The 26742-nt window shown below is 53.1% G+C and overlaps 1 protein-coding gene across 1 annotated transcript in view; it reads right to left on the reverse strand.

Annotated features, from left to right (window-relative positions):
* Positions 1–26742, reverse strand: part of COL28A1 (collagen type XXVIII alpha 1 chain) — a 67253-nt gene that overhangs the window by 29804 nt on the left and 10707 nt on the right. The window contains exons 7-20 of the mRNA XM_074195366.1: positions 26470–26511; positions 26230–26256; positions 23594–23638; positions 22016–22060; positions 21488–21541; positions 11848–11916; positions 10611–10679; positions 9464–9532; positions 8559–8627; positions 7425–7493; positions 5310–5378; positions 4510–4578; positions 2611–2682; positions 1661–1729 (exon numbers count right to left, since the gene is read on the reverse strand). Coding sequence (XP_074051467.1) covers positions 1661–1729; positions 2611–2682; positions 4510–4578; positions 5310–5378; positions 7425–7493; positions 8559–8627; positions 9464–9532; positions 10611–10679; positions 11848–11916; positions 21488–21541; positions 22016–22060; positions 23594–23638; positions 26230–26256; positions 26470–26511 — 837 coding nt within the window. The remainder of the gene's footprint in view (positions 1–1660; positions 1730–2610; positions 2683–4509; positions 4579–5309; positions 5379–7424; positions 7494–8558; positions 8628–9463; positions 9533–10610; positions 10680–11847; positions 11917–21487; positions 21542–22015; positions 22061–23593; positions 23639–26229; positions 26257–26469; positions 26512–26742) is intronic.

The following is a 26742-nucleotide window of genomic DNA, read 5'->3' on the forward strand; positions in this document are numbered from 1 at the left end:
AGTCCTCCTCCAAATCCACAATCCTCTGGCATTCAAAGCCCTTTCTTACCCCCTACTTCCTTACCTCCTACTTTTCCAGTCTTTTGACCCTTTCAAGAGATAGATAGAAAGATAATAGATAAAGGTAAAGAGAATCAGAGATATAGGTAGGGAGAGAGAGAGAGAACAAAAACTGGGAGGGAAAGAGAGAGAGAGAGAGAGAGAGAGAGAGAGAGAGAGAGAGAGAGAGAGATGGTTGGATGGGTGATATAATTGATAAAGCCAGATACATGAACTAATAGATGCACAGAAGAATCAAGACCTGCAGAGCTCCTCTGCCTGACCTATTGGAGATATATAGGTATCTCAGACAAGAACTGCTGATGGGCAGTAAATGGGGCCCAGACCTGTGCAGGATCAGGAGGGGGACCATTGTTCTTTCCACAACTTCCAGCTGCTCCCTGACACCAAAGCCCACCCTCTTGATGCTGATACTCTCCAGAACTACTTGGGTGCCAGGTAGCCCTACAGTGATATCATAGCTATCCATGAAGGATTGGGGGGGGGGGGTCGGTGAGCCCTGGGCCAGCTAAAACCAGACAGCCTGGTGGGCCTTTGACCTATAGAGAAGCACACATGAAGTGAGATAAAAACTGTAAGTGGGCAAGATACCAGCAGGAAAGGAGGGCATCCAGTAATGCTGTGAAAACGAGGCACCATAGGCAGACCTCCAGCATATTAGGATGATTCGTGAGAGGACAAGGACAACAGCCAGGGAATGATCTGTACCAGTTAAGGGAAGGGATGTAGAAGGGGGGACCCCATCAGTCTCCCAATCCCAGGGCAATTGTAGCTTTTCTGACTCCCTCTTCTTCACTCCCTGTAGCCAACTGGTCACTAGGGCCCCTCCTGTTTTCATCCTTACCTCGGTTTAGTTTAACTTTCCCTCGTCTCACTGCTGTGCTCATCTCCCTCCAGCTTTCAACCCCTGGATGCACCCCCCACCCATCATTATCTTAAAAACACGTTCATCTTCTTTCTCCTCTGTTCATGGCTTTAGTGGCTCCAGAAGAAAACCCAAACTCCTCCGCTTGGCACTGAAGGCATCTTAGGTTCGGGTCTCTGCTCCCCAAAACAAATCCCTCATTGCAGCCAGTCACTCTCTACCAGTGGCCCTGCCCATTGCCACCTCTACGCTTGGGTTCGTGATACACCTCAACCTAACACGGGAGTGAGGATCTGGCTGGCTGACTTCCTGAACAAGTTGCCCAAGCTTCCTCATCTGCAGGCCCATTTCAGATCTGGAGCCTGGGGTCCTCTCTAGTCATCCAAACTGTATTCATCTGGTGGTGCAGGACCCAGCTCTTCTGCTCCACGTGGTCGCTATTCAGTCCATCACTGGATGTGCCCACCTGTGCCCTCTGGGAGGCCCCCTGGGGCTGTGACCTAAGTCACTGCAGATTGAAGAGCCCAGAATAAATGTCTGTGGGATAAATGAACAAACGCATCTCCAGACCATCTCTCTTCCTTTGTCTCTGTCTCTCAGTCTCTCTTTCATACTCTATCTCTCTGCCTGTCTCGGTCTCTTTATCTCTCTCACACACACAGAGGAAACATCTCTGGAGGGGCCAGAAGCCCCTCTGGAGGGGCCTCACATCATGCCAGGATGAGGTGTGGATACCTTTGGGCCAGGCTGCCCTTTACCAGCAGCTCCTTCTGGGCCTCTTGCCCCTGGAAGTCCAGCTTCTCCCTAAAGGTAAAGACATTGGTGTTAGTGGCTGACTCTGCTGACCAGGAAGTCCCATCACCAGCCCCAGGACTGAGCAGAGTTGGGGAAATTCATAAACCTGGTCCAAGTGGATCAGAAGGCCCCAGACAACTGAGGAAGCTATCTAGGACCAAATTAATCAGAACATTGTGAAATAGTCTAAGAAATCCTGAGCATCCTCAGTGATGGCTGCTTTTTGACCAGTTTCCACAGAGATGGTTGAGCTTTAGTCCATTCTTCCATCTGCCTCTTCCCTCTTCTCCTTCTCCCCACTACATTTCCCCCTTTTCTTCCTTCTTCCTTCCTTCCTTCCTTGCAATCTTGCTTTCCTTTCTTCCTCTTCCTCTTCTTCCTTCTCTTTCTCCTCCTCCCCTGCTACTTGGGAACTTTGTCACCTATACCTGTGTGACCTTGGCCAAGTCATTAAACCTCAGCCTTCCCATTTGTCACATGAGGAGCCAGACAAAAGAGCCTGTGAGATCCCACCAAGGGTGGGTCTCGTACCACTTTGGGCCATATCCCCCACTGATCATGCAGACTGGGGACCCCAAGTCTCTTGGACTCCCACCATGGTCAGAGGCATCTGCACCGTAAGTCAGAGGCTCTCAGGCCCTGGGTTCAACCTTATACCTGAGCCCATGGTCCTCCCTCTTTGGGCAGAGTGGGAGCACATGCCCCATCCTTCCCCCAGACCCTGTGGCTCTCTTACTGGGCTCAGCTCATGGGGTCACCATGGCCCCAGACCTTTCAAGGTCTTCTCTTTGGGGTGAGGTTTTCTCCTTTGACTGACTGACAGGCCTGCTGTGGTCTGGAGGGGGCTGGGGTTCCAGGGCTTCTTCCCACAGCGTAGAGGAGAGTCTTACCTTTTTGCCCATGGCTCCATCTTCTCCTGGGGATCCTGGTTGACCCGGCAGCCCCATGGATCCTGGCACCCCCTAGTGGTCAAGGAAAGAGTCGCACCTGTAGCTCCAACCAAGGTCAGTCAGAGGAGGGAGCCAGGGCCCCAGTGTCAGACCTCCACTCCCCCTCAAAACCAGCTCCCCAGAAGTTTTCAATCAGCTGCTGGCTGCCCATGTGGAATGGGAGAAGGACTCTTCAGCCCAAGCCTGGCAAGAAGACCTCTGGGGTCCCTGCTGCCTCCTTGGCTTCAAATTTGGGACCTTTGGTAAGAGATGCCTATGAGCCTTCTGACTCTAAGTGTCTGTGTTTCCCCTTTCTTCCACCTTCATAGCAACAAGATGGCCCAATGGGTTGAATACAGTTCAGATCCTGGGTTCAAATCCTGCCTCAGACACTTCTCTGCTTAGTGGACCTGAGCAGTTTCCTCATATGTAAAGTGGGGAGGAGGCTAAGATCTCCTTCAGAGGACTCAAATGAGTTTCCATGAAAAGTAATTTCCAAATCTGAAAGCGTGATGGATACCCCAGGGGTGCAAGGGGTGCTCCTCTTTGGTGGAGTTCAGGGCCCTACACCTATGAGAGGACGGAGGTATCTCCAGACCCTTCAGGCTCCAGGTTTATAATAAGAATGTTTTGACTCTGATGCTCCTTAGCTGGGGGACTATGGGCTTGTCTTCTACTAGAAGCTGAGTCCCAGAATCTCTGCCCTGCCCCCCCACTGAGGGGAGGGTAATCTGGAGGGTCAGTTCTCTCAGAGGACCCTCCATCCTCCTCTTCACTTTGGCCAAGGCTAGTGTCACTCCTTTCACAAAGCTGAGTTCAAGCCAGGCTTCTTGCCGTGAGATCGGCCCAATGTTTCTGGTCCCTTCCTGCCTCTAAAAGTAGGTGGGATAGTCTGATGGAGAGAGCAGAGGCCTGGGTTCAAGCCTCCCTTGATGTCTATTAGCTGTGTGACCTTGGGAAAGTCTCTTTCCCTACTCCAGGCCTCAGTTTGCTCCTCTGAAAAATGGGGATTTGATAGTCTCTAAGGACCTTTCCATCTCTAAAACCTTTGAAAATAGTTATTTTCTCTACTGTACTTTGACCTGAATCTACCCATACCTAAATACAAATAAGTTGATCATATGGTGACAAATACCATCTCTAGGGCCCTGGGTTGAGGACGTTTTTGACACAATCCAGATCTCTGGAGGGAGACCAGTGGTAAGGCCATCAAGAGCAACGGAGACCTGTGACACTGAAGACAGAGCCTTGGACATTCAAATGCTGGAACAGATACTCTGACATAAGGATTGGGATACATCCTCTGACATTGAAGCTCTAGGATAGACCCTTCATACTTGAATTTGAGATTAGGAATTCCGACACTGACTCAAAGTTCTGGGAGGACCCCCTTCAGACACCAAAGTTCATGGATAGGGTCTCTGACTCTGAAGACAGATGGTTGGACATTCAAATGCTGGAATAGATACTCCGACACAAAACCTGAGATAGCCCCTCTGAGTAGCTCTAAGATAGACCCTTCAAACATGAATGTGAGGTTAAGAACTCTGAACCAAAGTCCTGGGAGAGCCCCTCAGACACTGAAGTTCAAGGATAGGGGACTCTGACACTGAAGTCCTGGAAAAAACCACAAGCACCAAGTCTACCTCTTCCCAGAGATATGACCAGAGCTGAGATGGGAGACAGACCCTATCAGGTTGCATCTGCTTTGAACACATAGGCGAATAGCCATATTACTCTACTGGCACATTAAATCAAAATGGCACCAAGAAACACCATGACACCTGTAGACAAGAATTAGCCTCAAAGCCCCACTAAAGTATGCCAACAGCAACAGCAGGGAGGCCAGGACACACTCACCTTTGGACCTGGCACTCCAATCCCTACTGGTCCCCGAAGTCCAGGGGGTCCAGGCTGACCCACTTCTCCCTGGAAGGAAAGAGCAGAGATATCTCTTGAGTGTGCCTGGGGTAAGAAATCAGGAATGCTGGAACTTTAGGCTGCAATGAGCATCATTTTCTTAGGTCCAAAAAGGATGCTGGGATTGTTTCTCATGAGTCTCTGGCAGCCATCACATTTGCCATACCCTGGAGACAGCATTCATGTCCCTGATCCCTGGAGGAAAGACAAGTGGCCCAAGGGAAGCCACTCACATGGTTTTTTTTAGGTTTTTGCAAGGCAAATGGGGTTAAGGCCACACAGCTAGGTCATTATTAAGTGTCTGAGACCGGATTTGAACCCAGGTACTCCTGACTCCAAGGCCGGTGCTTTATCCACTATGCCACCTAGCCACCCCCACTCACATGTTTTAAAAGAAAAGGAAGGTTGTGATTTCCCATCACAGAAGAATAAAAAAAACCCTTGTGTCTCTTTGCCTGTAATCCTGTTTATCACCACTAGAGGAGTCTCCCAGATATCTCTCTGACCGGTTCTTCACCAACATTATAGACCCCAGCCTGAGTGTAAGATGGGTCAGTCCGAGCAAGACAAGGAACCTTTAGGGATTCACCAAAGCAAAGCTTCTATGGTTTGGAGAATGTGGCTCACAAATCCAGGTCAGGGGATTTTGAATAGTTGTTTCTTGCCTCCCCATTGAGTGCTCTTGGGCACAGCCACTAGGCCAGGTCATTGATGTCAGCTTCCCTTACGTAGGACCTTACCTTGGGACCAGGAGAGCCCAGGCCTGGGGGTCCTTGGGGGCCAGGAGGGCCACTTGGACCTTGCATTCCCTTCAAGGAAAAAGAAAAGGGCTTAGGTTAAGAAGAAATTAAGGGCCAATGGGCCCTTCCTGTGGGATGAGCACAGGCTCCAATGATCTCACAAACTTGGTTTCCTCTGCCTCCTGAGGGGCCTGAGCTGGGACAACACCTGGAAGAAGGAAAAGTCTGCTCCATTCTAAGCATGTGTGGTCATTCCGACCTTAGAGGATGGTGGAGATGGTGGAGGCATAAGCTCCTCTTTCCAGTCTAGAAGATTCTCTGTACAGAATCCAAAAGGGGCAGAGATAGAGATCCCAAATGGGGCTGGCAGAGTGCAGGCTAAATGTGCATTTATTGAGCACCTACTGGTTGCTGGGCTCTTCTACAGAGGGAGTGGGAAGGAGACCCGTGAGAGATCTTAGAGAAGGAAAATGAGCCACTGTGCCAATCACATGGCAGTGAAGGCTTGGATAGAGCAGAGTGAAGAGTTGGGGATGGTCCTTAAGGGGCAGAGGGTCTGGAAGGCTAACAGCGACCTCGAAGCAGGGGCCTGAGCTTTGGCCTCAGAGACAAGGGCCAAGGGAGAGAAAGTGGCTGGTGCTGAGCTGAGCTGACTGAAGAGAAGGGGTGAGGTCTATGAGGAGAAGCCTTTACTGTCAGCTAGGGTGAGGGAGTAGTGGAGAGACTGGAGGACAGGAAAAGTCTGAGCTGGCCATTGCCAGAGCACATTGGAGAAAGAGAGTCCAATGGCATGAGCAAAAGGCTGCTGGTCATGCAGTGATGGCAAAAGACAAGAAAATGGTCCCTGCCTTCAGGGAGATCCATACTGCAGGTGATATATGGTGGATCATTTCTACACAAAAAGAGAGAGACATCTTAAAAGAACAGAGAAATTGAAAGAAAAACATAAAAAGAAGCCTCTGAGTATGGGGGCAATGTGGACTCAGTTGAACAAGCGACTCTCTTTGCTGCCTGAAAGGCCCATCAGCCACACCAGTGGATGGCAGCCCAGGTGGGACTCTGCACCAGTCACCCTAAGAAGGAGGAGGGCTGAGGGGCTCCCAGAGCACAAATGTTAGAGGAGGTTCACCAGTGGCTCTCCACTGAGGGAGGGAGGCCTGTGACACAGGCTGAGCAGACCACACTTGGCTCCAGATGGGTCTTTGAATTTTATCCATGAGATTCCAAAGATTAGGACCCCACGCTCAGGGTCTGTTCTCTCTGTCTCTGTCTCTGTCTCTGTCTCTGTCTCTGTCTCTCTCTCTCTGTCTCTCTCTTTTTCTTTTTCTTTCACTCTCTTTTCTTCCTCCCTCCCTCCCTCCCTCCCTTCCTCCCTCCCTCCCTCCCTCCCTCCCTCCCTTCCTTCCTTCCTTCCTTCTTCTCTCCCTCCCTTCCTTCTATCCTTTTTTATTCCTTCTTTCTTTCTCCTTTACTCTTTTCGTCTTACTCTTGCCCTGACTCTCCCATGGTTAAGGAAAATTGCCTTCTCCCCATCACTTTGAACACAGCTTCCCCTACAGAGATTGGACAAGAATTTTGACACCTCATTTAAGGAGCAAAGACACTCTGGTTTGGTGCCCAGTGACTGGTACAATCTCCAAGATAACCGTTTGGCAGGAACTTATGGGGCCACCTTTTTCCATAGGCTTTCCACTGAGCTAGCAGACCAGTTTGGCACTTCATGAACTCCTCTTCCCTCTCCTTATTCTGGGGGTAGCCCAGGGTACAGCAGTGAAGAAGTCAATGCCTAGATACCAGGAACTAATTGGCACTGGTTGCCTTAGGACTGATGCCCAGGAGGGGCAGGAATTATCCTATAAAACCAAAGGAGAGATGCTGAGAGCAGATTTGCCCAGCAGGAAATGGCAACAGCTCTGAGAGCAGAGAATTCCGACACAACTGAAGCAGGAGTGTGTAGGACCCAGTTCTAAAGGGGGACTCATGACCCCACGTCTGTGTCCATCGGGGCCCAGGGAGTGGTGGCCCCATTCCAGGATCCCACCTTCAAGGAAGGGCCTTTGGGGAAAAGAGACTGCTGTGTTTTCTACCGAATTTGAAAGGAGAGATTGCCGGTACCTGGTCACCTTGAGTCCCGAGTCCAGGAGCACCCCTTGGCCCTTGAGGTCCCACAGGTCCCAGATCACCCTATGGGGAAAGGACACTTTGTGTATCATATTCAGACAGCCCTAGTTGTACCACCATAGAATGGCAGCTGAACAACTCAATAGAGAATGCCCCAACTTCCCTCCTAGGTCCCAACACCCCACACGAGGAAACAGTGAAGTAACTTATCCAAGGACACCCAGCAAGAAAGAGTCTGAGCTGCATTTGAACCCACATCTGGTATATTCTATCCTGAAGACATCATAGTATAGTGGAGAAAATGGTGCCTGAACGTGGAGTCCAAAGCTTGGGGTTCAGGGCACTGCATTTCTCCTTTTACCCTTGCCAGATAATACAATGCCTGATATTATTTTACACCTACTTCTGGTAAATCATTAGTCTCCCTTAACCAAGACTGCTGGGACTTCCCAAGGAAGGAAGGGCCAATGGACAAAAATACCCCAACTTCCTTTCTCACCACCCCCGCTCCCCATTAATCAGAGGACAGCGGGTATCATTTAACGACTTGGGGCCTGACTATGAATGTTAGGGGCGTGAGGATGCGGCAGCTACATTTGGTGTAATTGGAGTCAAGATAGAGTTGGGGGTGTGGGGGGGGATGTTGGGAAAGGGATCAGTCCAGACTGATTTTCTTCTTTATTTTCCCCATGATTTCAAATCTCTTCTGTCCCCTCCCTTTCCTGAGCTGCCCCTCACAGCTTAGCCTCCCCACTCCCAATCAGACTTTATTTCATCCTAGCCAGCAGTTGAGGGCAGGCTGGAGGCCACTGTCCTTCTGGGGGGCAGTGGTTTCCTCCCCAGTTAAAGGGCGTAACTCCCCCTTTGTGTCCCTGGGGGCCGTGGGCATGAGAGCCAGTGTGGGCATGCCCCACGACTTTGTTCTGGCTCTCCTAGAAACCATTCTGGGCCTCAGTGTCCCCAGCCTGGGACTTCTGCTTAAACTGAATTAGCCGGCACTTCACATGATTTGGTGGAGGACTGTACAGGATTCCAGATAATGCACCCCCCTTGATTGATTGCTTCATTCGTTCCTTCCTTCATTCATTCAGAGCAGCTTTCTCTGATGTGATCTGAGTAGACACTTACCCTGTCGCCTTTGATAGACAGACCCTGCAGTCCTTGGGGGCCAATGGGGCCTTCAGAACCTTTTTCACCCTGGAAACAACACAGCTATGTCTCAGGGAATGCAGGCAAGGCCTTATACCGAGCATGTGACAGAGACGGCATCGGGTCCGAGGTGAAGCAGTCAAATGCTTCCCCCCCAGTGCCCCTCGGACAATGCTTAGGGCTGAATCTGTCCCCTGCCCCACACCTCTTCTAGCTCGACAGATATTCCGATGGAACCAACTCCCTTCCTCTGGGCAGACCCAGTTTGCCAGCATCTGTGGGCACCCAGGAAGAGCAGGGTGACTGAAGCAGGGGTACAGCCAGGGAGTGGGCACAATAGACCTGTCCATTGGCACTGCCCCCAGAAGTTCCCTCTTGTGAAGGTGACCAGGGAATCAAAGTCCTTACTGGACCCAAAGTCTTTGCCTCTGGTATCTGGGCTGGACTTGTCATGAGGCCTCGTATGTGATGGATTTGTGTCAGAATATAAGTGTGTGTGTGTATGTGTGTGGCCCCTCTACTCTTTTTGCCATTTGTGGTTAGCTTGGGACTTTGGGGCTTGGAGGTCTCCGACCACCATGAGAGCCCCGTCTGTGTTCAAGGTCAGAGAGCTGGGCTTCCCCGATACCCTGCCCTGAGCCCCACCTTCTCAGGGCTTTGAGGGGTTCCAGACACAAAAGATGTGGCCCCAGAACAGAGCACAAGCTGAGGGGCATCAGCGCTGGTCCCGAGCTCAAGGTCTGCCTGGCTGGAGACAACTGTCCTGATCTCGCGGCTGACATCCGTGATATGGGCAGGTGCCCACTGTGTGCTTGAAATGCTATTGGGGACCCCTTGTATGCATTGCTAGCTTCAGCCTGTCAACCATGCAGTCTGGGTCTTACCTTGGGGCCTGGAAATCCTTCTCCAGGGGCACCCCTCTCTCCTGGGGCTCCTTCAGGCCCCCGGGGACCCTGATTACAGAGGAAGGAAGAGAAGAGGAGGGAGGAGGGGGCAAGAAAGAGGGAAGTTGAGTTACTTCTGTCCCTTGGACTTGCTATTCCCCAGAGTGGGCTGGGCTGTTTTAGGGGTCTGGCTGTATTCTCTCTGGAGAAATAGTGCATCCATTTCTCTCGGCTGGCCAGACTCCCTGAGATGCAGGTTCTAGTCCTGGGGGCCTCCACAGAGGCTGGGGCTGAGAACCTCCAGATGTCTCACCCAAGAGGCCTGGTCAGAAGGAAGGTTGAAACAATTGGATTGTTCAGCCTGGGAACATGCAGAAACAAGATCTTGGATCATGGCCTCTGGGATCCTCAGACCCTTCAAAGCTGCCTCTTGCTCAACGGAATGAGCTCTGCCAGCATGTGTTTCAGAAACGGCGATCTGGTCTCCCAACCTGCACTGCCCAGAGCAGATGAACCAGAGGGGGCTAAGGAAGGGGTTGAGGGCCTTCCAGGAAGCCACACCGCTGACAGAGACTCTCAGCTGCCGAGGAAGGACCAGACCCCACCTCCAGCCCTCACCATAACCAAGCTGCAGGGGCGAGCCAGGCCGTCTGGGCCTCCAGACCCTGTTGGCTTCCTGAGACCTCCTCTGGGGTCTTTCTTTCTTTTCTTCTCTAACAGTGAGCCGATAGACTCAGCTGTTCACACACTATCCCAGGGCCAGGGTTTGTCCCCTTTCACAGAGACCAAGGACCACAGAGTGACGGAGTCAAGGACATATTACATAGGCAAGATGGAAGTGAGGGAGCAGGGTCTCATCTCAGAGGGACCCACCCATTGGTGGTGGAGGCTCTGGCAGACTTCCTGCCATGCCAGGAGGAGGCTGGCATCAATACAGGCCAGGGCCCAAGGCTGGCTCCTGCCTGGGAGGTGGCACCAAGCCTCAGTCCCCCTCCGACTTGACTCCCACCTCCTCACGGCCTCTCAGTGTCCAGGCTCATGTAGTGGTTTCATTCTGTGCCTGCCTCTGCCCAGGGGGATCGTACCAGGTCTCAGGTTTATCCTCAGTTATTCTCCCAAGTCATGGTTACAGCTTCCAGGTACTTACAGGTTGTCCGGGCTCCCCAATCCCAACGGGTCCTGGAGCCCCCATCCGGCCCTCCTGACCTCTCTCTCCCTAACAAGAAAGGGAGGACATTGAGTCACTGTTGATATCTCTTACTGCTCAAAACCCCAAAGCATCTCTCCTTAGAGAGTAGGGAGAGAGAGACCCGGGGGAAGGGCAGCCCAGCCCCAGACTGGCCGGGGCACAGCTAGGTGAGCAGAGGGCTTGGGGTCAGGAGAGTTCTCAATCAGAAACCTTTCTAAACCACAGATCAACGATCCCAGTTCTGGCCTGCAGAGGCTCTAGAGCGGCCCAGACTGGGCCAGGGAGAGGAGTGGGGAGGCTTGTTCCATGATGGGAGGGCCCACCAGTCCGGCTCTGTCTGCCAGGTCGAGGCTGACCTGGGCAGGGATTCTGCTATGCATTGGGATGGGGGATAAGGAGCTCCAGGGTGAGCATTTGCTTCCCACAGTGACCCAGGGAAGTGGCAGTTGGCATCATCACTCCCGTTTACAGATGAGGGAACTGAGACACACAAAAATTCAATGCCTGGCCCAAGTTCATACCACAGATCAGTGTTTGAAGCTGCATAGGAGCTCAGGTTAAAAGGCTGGCTGAGCAAGTGACATTATGCCCACCTGAGCAAGAGAAATAAAGGGGAGGGGCAGAGGAAGCCCCTGCCCTGCCTGTGGTCAGGTGGGGAGGGGGACCCAGGAAGCAGGTGAAAATGAAGGCAACCAAAGCCCCCTAGGAAGTGCCTGGGAACAGGGGTGGACAGACACCGCGCTGTGGTTCCCCTGTTATGTAGTGGTCCCTGGTCTTGTCTCTCTACCCACAGGGTGGGCAGAGACCTGAGCTAGGCAGCAGTTGTCCCAGCCCTGGCTGGGCCTTTCAGTCCTCTCCTTCTGGGTGCCTTCCTTGTCTGACAAACATCAAGCTCTGGGTGAGTGGGCCGGGTACAAAGGGCAGAATGGGCATATTGGGCACATGGTTGACCAGCTCAGGGGACAAACAGATTCCCTGCTCCTGTCTTTTACTGCCCAGTCAATGGGAAGAGTGGGAGGGCCTGTGCCTGGGTCATGGACACACATATCACTCCTGCCACTGAGGAAGGCAGAGAAGGGCTTTGGATCTGTGGGATCAAGCCTTCCCCACCCACCCCAAGCCGGCCCAGCACCTTAGAACAGAGCTCCAGGGCAGGGACCTGGCTGCAGTCCCTCCAGGGTGCCAGCATCCTTACCTTTAGCCCCTGCTGTCCGATGCCAGGGGGACCAGGAGGCCCATATGGCCCAGCAGGGCCTGGCTCACCCTAGAAGAAGAAGGGGCTACATTAGGCCAATTACTCTAATTGTGATCACTTAGTGATAGTTCCCAGGATTCCCTGAGGGTCTAACCACCCAAGGGCCCCATGGCCTCACTCCAACCACCCAAAAGCTGGGCATGCATTAATCCAGAAGTCTCAACCCAGTCCTGGGGGACTGGGTTCCAAAGAAAATGTGAAGATCCTAGGTAGACAGCCCCCATCCTTCAGTCATGGGTCATGGAATCAAAATGCAAGTTTTAAAATATTTATTTAGTGTACAAAGCCTGTCAGCAAGGTTGGAGACCACCAGCATGATTTCAGAGGGTGGTCCAGGGCCCACGGAGGATGGGAGTCCAGCCTTGTTTACACTGACCACCAGAAGAACCAGAAGAGAAGGATTGAAAATACTGTCCTGGGGACTAGTCGGGCCTAATGCGGGAAAAGGAAGGTTTCTGAAGGTCTCCCATGTCTCTGTGTTCAACAAGGCAATAAAGGTGGAGTAGAAGAGGCTAAACAGGCCTTCTGCTGGCCCCCTCCACCCTCAGCTGGCCCCGGGACAGAGCTCAGAAGCTCTATTTTGGTTAATGACCCATTGGTCATAGGTCCCTCTGTACCGGCCCATCTGGGGGCAGGGGGAGGAGCATCCAGCAGGTCCAGGGCACAGTCCTACCCCCATCCCCCAGGCAGCCTCTCTTCACAGATGACCCCCACCCCCAGTCCTGCTCACTGTGGGCAGATTCCAGAAGTTGCCCAAGTTCACTACCAGGCCCGATGCCTCCTGGCTCCCTACCACCCTCCACAGCTGTCTCCTGGCAGCTGCTGGGTGAGACAGAGCTCAGGGAGGCAGCTTCCAGGACAGACCACACCTGAGTCTCCCTTCCCTCCCAGACAAGATCCGGGAGCCAGAAGGACAGGGCTAAATTCTGACAAGACTCTGCCAGGCTTGAAGCCTGAGGCCTGGGGGCCGTTGTGAACCTTGGCTCCTGGGCACTGGCTGCCAAGGCGAGTTGGACAGTGGCCCAGAGAGGTCCCTGGGATCCAGGGAAGGGTGAAAGGGCCTGTTAGGATGAAATGGCTCCTTGTGCTGGGGTCTCTTGCTCACATGATGGATTGAAGGCAGCCAGCTCCAGAGCCAGTCCTGCCCCTGCTGCCAGACAAGGCCGCTCGAGGCCTCCGAAGCTGCTGGGTCATGTATGGCCCCTCCACCCTGTACTGGGCCCAAGGCTGGGGGCCGGGGAGAAAAGCAGGCACCCATCTGCCCCATCCTCTCCGAAGGGGCCCAGCTGAGAAGGGTGACCTGGGAGACCAAGGGCTGGCACCTCGGGCCAAGGTGAGCCGGCTCAGGGCTGCCCTGCCTCAGCAGGAGGGGGCATGGCTCTGCATAAGTGTGCGAGACAATTGTGTCCTGCTCTGGTCCCCTGACCCCTCGCCTCTGGTCAGTGTGATGTTAACTTAGAGGGAGGCAGTGTAAAGGGGCAACGACTGAAAATAAGATTGTGAAGGGGACCTGGAAATCACCTCCAAACACCGAGGGAGCAAGATTTACAAGGTATCTCTAATACAATATCCAAAGAGAGCCCAGAGCCCAAGCCTGGGAGCAAGCCCGCTCGACTTCCCGAGTTCAAATCCAGCCTCTGACACTGTCACTTCACCCTGCCTGCCTCAGTTTCCTCATCTGTCAAATGAGCTGGAGAAGGAAATGGAGAACCCCTGACCGAAACATCCAAACATTCCCACCCCTAGGAGGAGGGTGCGAGTGACGGTTGTCAGGCCTACCGCACAGAAATCCAGAGCCCAGCCTCCAAGCCAGGGCTGGTGACACTGAATGAGCAACACCACCTCGGCTCCTGCCCCCCAGGGTTCTCCGCTGCCCATTTCCTCCTGCCAGGGGTGGCACCTGCCTCCATTTCATAACGACTTCCATTAAGAAGTGATTCCTGCCCACCTGTACACACTGGCCTATGTGCATCCTCAGAGAGGACCTGGAAGAGCTCTGAGAGGGCCCCAAGAGCTTGGGGGGGGTGCCAGCATTTCTGGTCCACAGTCTGATCCTCCCCCACACACTGAGCCCATACCCAGCAACCAGGTGGCCCCAGGCTAGGGCCTCTGAGTTCCAAAGTCTGAGGAAGAACATTCTTCCTCTGGTACCCCAACGTCCTGCAGGCCCCCACCATTTCAAGTAGCAGCATTGCCAGGAAGATGAGGTATACCAGAGGCCCTTCTGTCACACACATGTTCACATGTACACATGCAAATACACACACAACTCCTCAGGCTCCTCCATCTGGGTACCTTTGTGTCCAAAAATTTCCTAACAGAAAGTCCAGAGTCAAGAGAGAGGCCCTTTCTACCCACTGGACCCACATCAGAGCCAGGTCCCTAAGTGGCCTTGGCCAAGGTGCCCAGCCCACACCCAGGCAACCTGGAACAGCGGACATCGAAAAAGACCAAGGCAAAATGTCAGAGAAGGTTCAGGAGTGCAGTTGGCAAAGCAAGAGCCTGGCAGAGCTGCTTTCTCCTTTGGGCAGGGAAGCTTTGGTCACAGAGCTCTCCATCTCTGTCTCTACCTCTCTCCTCTTTCTGTGTCTCTGTCTTTCTCATCTCTCTCCTTTTTCTGTGTCTCTGTCTCCATCTGTGTCTCTGTCTGTCTCTGTCTGTCTGTCTGTGTCTATCTCTCCCTCCCTCCCTCTCCTTCCTTATTGTCTTTCTCCATCAGATCTAGGTCTCATCATTGACTCTTCTAGTGACCTCTCTCACAATTCTATGCCACCCTCATAGCCTTGGCACAGCCATAAAATGGTAGAAGACCAAAGGATGTGATGGGGGAGGGAAGAAAACCCCCACTTTCCCTTCTGGCAGGTGACTTGGTGGTCACACTGACTTATGACTAGGACATGAACCCAGCATAAAACCCTTAATAGTTTTGCAAACATTCTGGTGTGGTCAGAGCTTATAGATTTAGAATTTTTCTGTCATTTTTATGAAATAAACTCATCGAAATTGAACCCTCTGTTATAACAAAGACAAGCAGTTATGCAGTAACAGTCCATTCTTTGACGTGCCATCCTGCCCTGGCGGCTCTCTCCCATCCACCAAGGGGGAGGGTGCTCTAGTCCCCTCCACCAAGACATCTCAGCTCCCAAATCATGCTGGAGAATAGTGACCCCCATGTCTCCACCTCCAATTCTGGGGCCTGGCCTGAGGCCCTTTGGCTTAAGGCCAGAACACCCTTCTAACTCCTTTCCTAGAGAAGTATCCTTCAGTAAATCCTGTTTTCTACCTGCTGGTGGTTTTATGTGAAAACCTGTCTCTCCATTTGCTGGGACTTGACCCATCGTCTTACATCCTTGCATCCTTGCTTTGCCACCCTAACACACACATGGGCACACATCCACAGGGGCATGCACGCATGCATATCCAGAAGGCAACCCTCTTGTACAAAACAGGTTATGCTTCTGGAAAAATTGGCTCCTGGCCTTTCAACCCAACGTCAAAATGTCCTGGTGAGCTACAATGTGGGGAATCTTTTTGTGAAGAGGATTCGTTTGTAATGTGACCTGTTTTTCAAGTTGCTGCATTCTCGGCCAGGTTTCTCATCACGAAGAACACACCAGCACAAACTGGGAGTGCAGGTTGTCTCAATGGCCCTTGGCTGTCCTCGGGCAGAAGGATGATCATCAGTCAAATGACAGTCGACAACTCCCACAAGGATCATGAAAAATGCCTTTGACTTGAGGCTCCCACAGTGGTGGGGTCTGGATGCTGAGATGACTTGGGATTGAATCTTGCCTCTGCCGCCGACCGTATGTCTGTGGGCAAAGTGCTTCACCTATCCAGAAGCATTGATTCTAGACTTAAGGAGGTTCCAAGGCCCCTGGCACCACCCAACGCAAAACAAGAGACCACTGGAAACAGCAGTCTGTCATTGGAAGCAGTGATTTGGCCATCTGCAATATCGACTTAGCCTAAATTCTCCAGAAACGACCTTTGAACCTCCCCAAACATTCTAAAACTTGAAAAAAATGGACTCTTGGCTATCCCCTGAATGAGCTAAACTCAATTCACTTTGAGCCACCCTGACAGATTGAATCTGCAAAGGACAGAAGGACATTTCTCCCTTTGGAAAGCATGAAGGGAGCCATCCCATCAGTTGAATTGGCTGGGAGTCTGGGCTGTATTATGTGAAAAGAGTGGCCTCAAAGGCCAAGAGCAGTTAGGGTGATGGGAATGATTTCATAAGCAAAGTACTAAAGGAAAGGGGCCCTCAAGAGGCCATGAGGTCACGTGGCATGGGGAGGGTGAGGAGAAGCTGAGAATGGGGAGAAGAAAGCCTGGGGGACATTTTTTTCTTTTGGTCAAATTTCCTTCTGAAATCTGTAGGCCTTGAGGGGGAGGAGGTGGATGAAGGGAAGGATGGATAAAGGGTCATTATAAAATGCTTGGCATTCCTGGTGCCACACTCCCCATGAGCATGGGGAAGTTACTGTTGGAACACGGGCCTGTCCCAAAGGCACAGCCTGAGACACTGGAGAAGGAATGCCTCGGCTAAAAGATGTTGGGCTGGGAGAGCCAGGGCTCAGGATAGTCCTTCCAGAGGACAGCTTGAAATAACAAGTCCCTGAACTGCCCATCCCCAGGGATCCTCCCATGGGGCATGTGCCCAAGGAGCTCAAGGATGATGGCCCTGGCTCTGAAGTAGGACCTTTGGTAGCTGCCCTTGGCTTGGGAAGCGACTGAATGGCACAGGAGGGAACAGAATATTATCATCCTGTTAGAAATTCTGAAGATGAAGAAATTCAGAGAAATCCAAGAAAAGCTGGATCACTTCCTATGGATTAAGAGAGCAGCCCCAGGAGAACCACAGCAACAGGGATGGAATCATGAAAATAGGGTGACACTGATACAACAGGAATCCAAGTGAAAGGTGCTCATCTACCTTGGCTCCCAAAGCTCTTGGGACCAAACATTCAGCAAAGAGATGGGGAACTATGGATGTGGAAGGAGCATCTCTGGGTCCATTGGTTTTGCCCAATTGTTCTTCTATGTTCTAAAGGTGGAACTGGTGTATATTGGGGGCAGACACAATGGAAATTTTCCAAAATGACTTAAAGAAAATCTGAGGAAAACATTAGTTCCCAAGCACAGAAGCACCTCCCACACCTGGCACCCAGGGAACCATGACTGATCCTGGCCCTCTAGCCCTCCATCCTTGTCAGGTCCCCTTGGAGACTCAACAGGCAAGGAGGAGGATGGCCATGTGGGGAGGGACACTGGTGCAGACCAGCTTAGCCCAGACCAACCTGGCACCTACAGAGCAAGTATGGATCGGGGCCAGTATACCAACCATTTTTAGCATACACTCCACTCCCAGCGAAGACCTGCAGAGACCTCTGGGTTTCCTCCAGAGAGGCTGAGGTCCCACTGCCCAAAGCATTTCTCCCCAAACTGTCTTTTCAGGTTTCCTGACCTGGGGCTGCACTTTAAATTGTAGAGTAGCTTGGGTATGTTTTCTTCTCTTTGGGGCTAGTGCTCCTGCCCTGGCAGTACCCGGGTGGGTGGGGGACTCAGGTCCTCCTCGAGATGATGCTGAGCTCGGAGAAGCCCTTGACTGAGTTTGGCTCCAATCTTAAATTCAGACCATGAGCTCTGCTTAGAAGCCCGTGACTCAGGATGAAAGCATGCCCACCCATGCTCTGGGATGGACGCTCCATTCCCTGGATGTCCTTTACTGCCCAGAGTGCTTCCAGGTGCTGCCTGTGCTTGGCCAAGCTTTGCGGGTGTTTTCTTAGCTTTCCAGGAGCTGAGCTGAATCATGCACCGGGTCCAAGGGCCCCAACAGAGAGGCTAGGAGTGGGTGTGCGTAGGATGTGTGTCTAGGAGAGGGAGGAGGGTGATGCTCTTAGAATGAAGAGGGGAAGTGGAAGAAGCAAGGAGACATGTGGCAGAACATCTTCAGAAAGGTCAAAAATCTGTGTCCCACGGGGTGCCACCCTCACAGTTTGGAGGTCTTATCTGGGGCAGGGGCTCTCCTGCAAGCCACCTGACCCAACTCCTCAGAGGTCCACACTCAGGCTCAAGGTGGAGTCCAGATCCTCTCCCATAAAGAGAGCCCCCAGGGTAGCCTTTACCTGGCTGAGCTCTGAGCAGATGGTGCCCGTAGAGTCCTCTTTATTTCAAACCCAAAAAGCACCAGTGTTTGCAAAGAGCTGGAAGGGTTCTAACTTCCTCTACAAGCATCCAGTCTTCTAGGGCTGATGCCAAGTGCTTGACCAGGGGACAGAGAGACCCTGTCCCTCCTATGACTTGGATCAGCATAGGACCTTGACTAAGTCACTGAACCTCTCTGAAGTTCGGGCAGTCAGATAGAAATAGCTGGCTACCAGTGCCAGGGGAGGGAAGAGCCTTCCTCCCCAGATCCTCAAGGGGCAGGAATGGGATGGAATTTGGGCTAAGGCAACACAACATTGTCTCCCTTGACCCTCACGACAGGAAGAGTGGTGCACTGAGGATCGAGATCATGACTGATCCATGGTCACACAGTGAGGAGCTGTAGGGGCAAGATTCAAGGCCAGGCCTTCTCAGATGTAGAGCCCAGTGAACTGCCAGCTGTCCCCATGACCAGCGGGGGCCCCCCACAGGCTCTTGGGTAAGTTTAAGCTAGAAGAAAAGAAGGCCAGGTTCTTAAGGGGCCACAAGACATTGCCTCCTGGAGTCAAGGCAACAGAATCCATCAGTCCTGAGGCCAGAGTAAGTGCTGGCAGAGACCAGCCTGGGTGGGGTCAGGGCCCCTGTGGTGTGTCCTCAACAACCTGGCACTGGATGGATGGGCCATGTGCCCCTTCCCCATGAGAATCACAGATCAAGTGGATCAACACCGACCCTTGACCCATGACACAGAAACTCTACTAGGATTCCTCCTTCAACACCAACATTGGGTCCTCAGGACGCTTCCACTCCAATCCCGGTGAAGGCACCAGTGGGAGCCCCCCCAAGAGGACCGAAGGACATCACTCTGTGAGGATCTGACTGTGGCCTCTGGGAGCAGAAGGAGCCCGGAGGCTCCTGCCCAGGTCAGGCAACCAGGAGTCCTGGATTCTCTAGATTCATGCCCCCATAACGAACACTTCACAGGTACCACTGGAAATGAACACCCCCAGCAGAGCTGCCTCCAGGATAGCCCTCAGGGAAGGCCGTCCCTCCTCAGGGGGTGATCACACAAATGGGAATCCCTGAAGTCTGGACCCCACACAGTCTATTTTACAGAGTGGCAGAAATGGGACGCCTGGGACGACATAGTGGCCTACAACCTCCCCCATCAGAAAGGGAAGCAGCCCTCTCTCCTCCAACCTCTGGTGACCTTCCCAGCCCACGCATCCTTCAGGAGCCCCGGTGGGAAGAACGGCGCTCTGAGGAAGCTGGGCCCTGCCACGAGGACGTCCTGTTTGGTTTCTCAGACGACCAGACCAATGGGACCAATGAGAGCCTTTGAACATGTGGAAACTATTCCTGACAGAAAAGACTCAGAAATGGGGGCCAGGATCACATTTTCCCAGACTTGACTCATGGTCCTTTGTGTTCCTTTTTGGCCACCTTTCATGCAAAAGACACAGCCCAGAGCTGGCCCGGACAGGCAGCTGGGGCTCCTCAAAGGCTCCATTCAGGACCCAAGAAAGGACGGGTGGGGTCTCCAAGGGAGAGCCTGAGGCAGATCTAGGCTCTGGGTGGGCCAGGTCGGGGCCTCCTCTCTTGGCTGGATTCTCCTTCTCAGCAAAGCTTATCTTTGTAGGTATTCAGGCAGAAGCACCTGTCCAGCAAAGGCCCAAGCACCAGCTCTGATTGAGACCCAGATGCGAGACCCTGTCCTGAACCCCCCCCCCCCCCAGGTCTCCAGGGAAAAGAGACTGGGCCAAGTGTTTATTTTACCAATACCTCTCTTGGGGCATCACCATGCATCAAGGACCCAAAGGAGGAAGCAGGAACTTTGTCCTGGAGCCCCCTTCCCCCTCCTCCTATTTTTGTCCTCCCTGGTCTGCAGCCTCAGATTCATGGGGCAATCCTTACCCCTCCTGCACTTCTACATGGCTCCCTCTCCTCCTCACTGGGTCCCCTCCTCCTCTGGGCCCTCCTCACGTCCAGCCCATCTTCCTGCCTCCCCTCCCCTCTCTTCTCCATCCTTTCCACAGGGCCAGTCACCAGAGGATTCCATGAAGCTCGACTGTGACCGGGTTGCTGGCTCCCCGCTTCTCACCAGGCTTGACAAGCCTTTTGCCAAAGGGTCTGAGCCAGTCACTCCGCTGTTTTCTCCTCCCCCCCTTCATACCTGCTCAGCCCCACGCTCAAGGCCCTCTCCCTGCTCGGTGCCTAAGCCTGTGCCACTCCACCAGCCTCTTGAAATCCTTCTCAGAGACAGATGCCTCCTATGGTGAACCTCCTTCAACTCACTCCTTCCATCTGCTCTCTGGGGTGGCTTTGTCTCACTAGGTGGGCTGGAACCCCTTCTCTCCTTTTCCCCAGCCCCAAGACGGTGGAAGTTTCTTGAGGGCCGAGCCCCCCTCTCAGCTCCCTGCCAGGCAGCCAGGTGGTGCAATGGTTAGAGCACCTGAAGGCAGTTAGATCCAGCCTGTGTGACCCTGGGCAAGGCACTTCACCCCTGCCTGCCTTAGTTTCCCCATATGTAAAGAGGGGAACGACCCTCGCAGGGTTGAATGAGACAGATGCTATTGATAAGGTGCTCAGCCCAGTGACTGGCCCTCGGTAGGTGCTTAATCACTCTTTGGGCCTCCCCTGCTCCCAGCCCCACGGGGTGACCTCCCCAGACTACACTGAACATTCAGAGATCTCTCATGGCTACATTTGCCCTGCAGGCCCCACAAAGCCAGTCCTGACTCCATCATCCACTGGAACCCTCAGCCCCAGCTCCCTGTCCCCCAAAGCTTCCTGGAATCCCCATCCCACCCCCAAGTTCTCCTAGTGCTTTGTCTGGATTCACCTTGGGGTTGAGGAGAGGATTTTCCAGAAAGAGCCTGGCTGGGATGTCTGAAGACTGATGTTTGACACAGGGGACCCTGGGCAGATCTGGGGGTCTGCCCCCCAGTACCTCCAGTGGGATTGAGCACACTTCTATAAGTGGATCTCCTGGGCATTCTTGGCCCTAAACTCTCTCCCTTCCCCACAATAGGGTGGATTCCCCAAAGAGGGCATTTGGAGCCCAGCTAGATCCCAATGGAGACTCATACTCTCCCCCTCTCCCCCACCCAAGCCTCCCATCTTCCCAACTGCCTTTCTACTATGAAGGACTCCTTTATGTCCTCAGGCCACAAGGTTCAAGGGGAGCCGGTGTCCTCCTGGGAACTCCATTTGCTCCAGGTGACCAGGGCAGGAAGGAATTAGAAGCAATAGGGAAATAAAGGCATCTGTGACCTAGGCAGTCCCTGAAGACAAACTTGGGGCACATGAGCCCACCCCCACCCCGATGCAGAACCTCAGGCCCATTTCTAGAGGCTCTCCCTCAGCATTTCAAGGCCCCAACTTGTAGTCTCCTCTATTAAACATGGGCATCTTAAAGGGTTCACTTTACCTTGTTGCCTTGAAAGCCTTTTGGCCCTGGTTCACCTGGGGGTCCTCTCACACCCTGCCCAATGGGAAAACCGAGAATGAGTTAGATCATACAGCAAATGAAGATCCCATTGGCGACCCCAAAGTTATTGCCCTAGAAGATAGATTGGAGAGAATTTTAACTGAGTGGGACCCTTTCTCAGGAGCCCAGAGCCAGCAAAATGGGAGAGCTTCCTGGGAAGCCCTTTGGGGTCTTCATGAGACTCTCTTGTGGGGCTTGGGGCTCTTGGGGTGCTAGCCAGAGAGCCACCCCCATGGGGATGCTGAGCTTAGACCCAGCGATGGGAAGGACTCACTCTTCTAAAGGGGATGGCCACCCAGAGTGCGAGGCCAGGCTAGACATTCTCCAATCGGACGGCCCAGCCTAAAGCCGGTGACCTCCATCACCCTTCCTCTGAATGAGAGTCTCACTGTTTCTCCCAGGGCAGACCTGGAGGAAGTGTCCAGCTCTCTGCTCTGGCCAACCTGCATCTGCTCTAGAGTCTCTCACCTGAGGTCCCCGGGGTCCCTTGGGTCCGTAGAGGCCTGGGGGTCCCTAGAAAAGAAGAGACAGTATTCAGAGGATGGTGGCTTATCCCGGGCATGGGTCCTGGCATGTGGAACAAGACCATCCCTGTGGGGCTCCTCACAAAAGGATAGTGCAGGCTGGGGGTTGTTGGCATTGCTGTGTGGCTTGCTTTTAAAATGAATTGAACCGCTCCTAAGAGGTTTTCTTCTTCTTCCCAGGGGATGCCCTTTCTTGCTGGGATTGGACACTTCACTTCCACAGGGGACAGAGCAGCTTGAGGAAAAGAGGGATGAGAAGCCACACAAATTCAGCACCCTTCAGCCCAGGGAGGTAGGAGCGGTCATCATCTCCATGATGAGGAAACGGAGGCGGCCAGAGATGTGCCCCAAATCACACAGCCAGCAGATGTATGAGGCTGAATTTGAACTCGGGACTTTCTGGCAGTCTCTTCCCCTCTTGGATATGTGGTGGGCTGCTGCTTGGGTCACCCATCCTCTAAATCAAGAGGACTTGGAATATTTCCTGAGTGGACAGTCACCTGGTCATCCCCTTGTGCCAAGGCCTGCCTTTGTCCCCCCTCCCCAGCTCTGTCTCTGGCACCATCTTTCAGCGTCACACACGGCCTGCTCAGATTTCCTAGGTGATGGATGGATGCGAGTTCTCCTTGGCGGCAATCACCCTTCCTGACTTCCTGAGTGCTCTATCTGGACCAGTCCTGCCTCCCCCACCTTACTCCTCGGAATACCATCGGGAGGTCAGTGATGGTGTCATTGTCCTTCTGCTGCTCCCCCAGGGTCCAGGCCACACAGGCAATGCACATGAGATGCTCAAACCATTCGAATAAAGTGAAGTGAACATAGAATTCTTCAGGAAGTTCACACTCCCCTGACCTTGCTTGTATTTGGCTAAGGCGGACTCTGTCCCACCTTCAGGGCAACTCGCTCCCAGAGGGGCCCTGGAGGCCTTGGCGAGCCAGTCTGGAGCCCTGGCCCGGCATCTTCCATGCTCCCCACTGTTCCACGGTCCAGAAGTCAAGCTCGCCTGCCAGGAGGAGGTCTTCATCGTCAAGGGATCCCCAAGAAGACAGTGACATCCACCGGTGCTGCCTTCCTTCTCTTCCTCCTCAGCAGATGTTCCAGAATGGTCCTTCTGAAGAGTTCTCTGACTGCCCCTGGGGCCCAGGAAGCATCTCCATCAACAGAGATTGTCTTCACCCCAAGGTCAAGCCCGGCCAGGCTCTTCCAGCTCTGGCCTCTCGCCCACATTTCTGCCATCTTAGCCTCAGCCTATTCTGATTTGGCTGAAGCTAGAACTTACCTGGTCTGGCCATGTTTGAGGTGACCATCCCACTGCCTGGCCCACTAGGGAGGCACCACAGGGCCCTGGTGCTCAGGAGGGTGGCTAGTAGCACCACGGAGCAGCGGTCACTCTGCCCTCCTTTGCCTCAGGACAGCACTGTCTGTCCTCTGGCCCTGGACCACAGCTGGGCTGACACTCCCCCACCCATTTTGCTTCCTCTAGGGGAATGCCACCCACCAATTTTGTTACAGCATTACTTACTTTGTCACCTTTCACCCCTGGGGTACCACATTCTCCTCGGTCACCCTGGAGGAGCAGGAAGAGCATGTCAATCGATGGTCCAGTTATTATCAAGCTGCTCTGTCTGTGGGGAGCCCCTTTCCTTCTCCCCAGCACTGGCACCCCTCATGGAGCCCCCATGCAGGGGAGGGGAGCTCACATTCACATTCCCTCCCCATCTAAGAGGAGGGGAGGGGGTGAACTCAGAACTGGCTTAATGGCCATCCCCACAGGCCCACAGGATGGGGGAAGAGCCTTCTCAGGGACCTGCCCCAGGGCCCTGGCCCTGCCTCAGCTGTTCTCCTTAATGACTTTATGAACAGAGATAATCGGGCCCTTGAATCTGGGAGTGGAATATTAATATGTGGCCAGAGCTGGAAGCCACTGACCAGAACAGTCCGGAGCCTGGCTAAAGGCAAGCAGAATGAAAGTGGGAGCGTGCGGTCGGAACCCCAAGGCTGTTCACTGGAGGTCTGGCGAGAGACCTGGTCCATCTCTTGGCCACTCAGGATATAAAGGATGGGCACACAGACTCCAGCCCCAAGCCTCGTCTACAAGAGTCCTGAGAGGAAGAGACCCTGGGGGCTGCCGTCCTCCAGCATAATAGCTTCATTTGAGAGAGGAGGCTCAGAGAGGCTTTCAAGATGACTAATGTGCCAGTCAGTGTGGGCTCCCTGTCTCCAAGCCCCTCACCCTAACCCCCTCACCTCTCTGCTCCACACACAAATGGGAAGGTTCCAAAAAATCAATTTTACAAGTACAGGATAGGAGATGGCAAAGTCATAATAGACCCGAGGGTTTTAGGAGACAGAAAACCCAGGGATGAGTCAACAGGACAATGCGGCATCTCCCATCACCCAAGGCTGAATTAAAAGAAGCAGAGTATCTAGATTCTCAGGGTGTGATTGGCCCCCTTCCCTCTGGGATCAGGCCTGGGTATGACAGAAACAAGACCCTCTCAGTCTCAGTTTTCTCATCTGCAAAATGTGGATCACCAGGCCTCCCTCCCAGGGTTGGGGAATAAGTTAGTCAATAATAATTTATCCGATGCTTCCCCTGTACTGACCCCTCTGCTATTCAGCCTTCAAGTGCCATCTTGTTAGTGTTTTGTAGACAAGGAAACTGAGGCTGAAGACAGGTAAGGAGGTATGGAGGGGGGCGGGGGCCCTGATGCTCTTCTTCCTCTGTCCCCCGTGACCTTCCCCCAGAGCCCAGAAGCCAGGGGCTGTACCTGGCCATGGCACCACAGCTACATGATCCAGGGGGAGTAGCAGGACGTGGAGAAAAGGACCCCCCCAACCACTGGTCAACTATGTGAAATCACTTCCCCCTTTGGGTCCTGGCCTTTTCCTGTGCCAAAATAAAGAGGCTGGATGGTAGCAGGGATGACCTCTGGGCCCTTCCCATCCTCTCTGCTCCCAGTGTCTCTCCTCTATTGAGTTAGTGGTGGGGAAGGGGAGCCCTTGCGGACTGGGAAGGGCAGGCTGAGGTCCCAAGAAGCTACCTACTCTGTGACCAGAGAGGCCAAAGGGGAAAGGACCCATCTGGACGCCAATGTGTATGGCAGTGCCCTTTATGTGGCCAAGAAGCAGAAAGTGGGGGATGCCCATCTGTGGGGAGCAGCTGAGCAAGTGGCAGTCAGTGCTTGGGATGGGATGCTGCTGTGCTGGGAGAAATAATGAGCAGCTGACTTCAGAAACACCTGGAAGACTGACCTGAACTGGTGCAGAGTGAAGCAAGCAGAGCCAGGAGGCCAATGGAGCCAGGAACAGCAAGGGGACAGTCATGGCCTAGGAAAGGCTCGGCTGAGCCACACCATGACTGGGACAACTCCAAGGGACCACTGAGGAAAGGCTTTTGACTCTAGAGGGTGAAGCCTGGACCAGATTGTCCAACTTATTTTAGTTTTCTTGTCTTTTGGGGGGTTTCATTTTGCAAAATGGCTAATATGGAAATGTCTTGCATGACTTCACATGTGTAACTGCCTTCTCAATGGAGGGAAGGAAAGAATTTGGAGCTCAGCATTTTAAAAAATCAATGTAAAAATAACTAATATTTTGAAAAGAATAAAGAGAAACTGGGAGCTGTCCCAAGCATTCGAATGGGCCAGCTCTGCCCTGACCAGATGGGACCGTCTGCACCATTTTTCTCCCACACCCCATGGAAAAGAGAGTTGATCCTCAGAGAGAATTTGGAATGTTGGATTCAGATGGAAAATGTCCATCAGAACAGATGGCCCCAAAGTAAGCAATTGGACCATGGGGAATGGGGACAAAATGAGTCAGTCCCCAAATAGGCTCATCAATGGTTGGCCCAGAATGTACATTCCACTTGGCCCCAAAGATCTGGAAGGGCCAGGTCCCTGAAGGACAGCTTTTGTGTTAAAGATTGATTTTGTCAATGGGAAGCTTGTCCCCACATCTTTTTTTTCTATCAGAAAAGGGCTCCTCCTCATTGGTGGTGCCCTCCATCTTGGTGGAAGGCCCATGGAGATAAAGGGTCAATGGCAAGGCAGACTGTTTGGATGCAAAAGACTGCCTTCCAGTCTCAGATCTGCCATTTGTTGTTGGGGTGACCTTGGACAAGTCACTTGACTGCTCCATGGCTCAGTGTCTTACCTTGTCCCCTTTGTACCCAGGATCTCCCTGAGGAGGAAGGAAAAAAAGGGAGCTTGTAAGTGAAAGCCAACAGCCAAACTCCTCTCGAGCCCATGGTCATTAAACTTGGCCACCACAAAGTCCTCGGACTTTCCTCTTCCCCTTCTTGCACTCCTGCCCCAACCCCAGGCCTTGAATCACCAAATCACTGGTCAGAACGGCCCTTTGGCCTCCCAGTACTGAGGACAGTTGGGGACTTACCCCAGTGCCTTTCTCTCCAGGCTCTCCTTTCTGGGCATCCCCCTGTGACAAAAGTAGCCTGGTCAGAGGGGATGTTGGTTCAGAATACCTGCCCCCCTCAGTCCTCTTCAGTAAGACAAGCTTCAACCCCCCCTACCACAACCCCGACCAGGGGAGTCAGTTACTCTGCTGTCTGCCACAGGCAGGTTCTTCCACTAAGCTCAGTCTTGACCTTGAACATGATGGGCCATGAGCCCCACCTCCTTCTTGCACCCAGGCGGGGGCCCTGAGGTC

Source organism: Macrotis lagotis, chromosome 7 (assembly GCF_037893015.1).
Source record: "Macrotis lagotis isolate mMagLag1 chromosome 7, bilby.v1.9.chrom.fasta, whole genome shotgun sequence".
Taxonomy (NCBI): domain Eukaryota; kingdom Metazoa; phylum Chordata; class Mammalia; order Peramelemorphia; family Peramelidae; genus Macrotis; species Macrotis lagotis.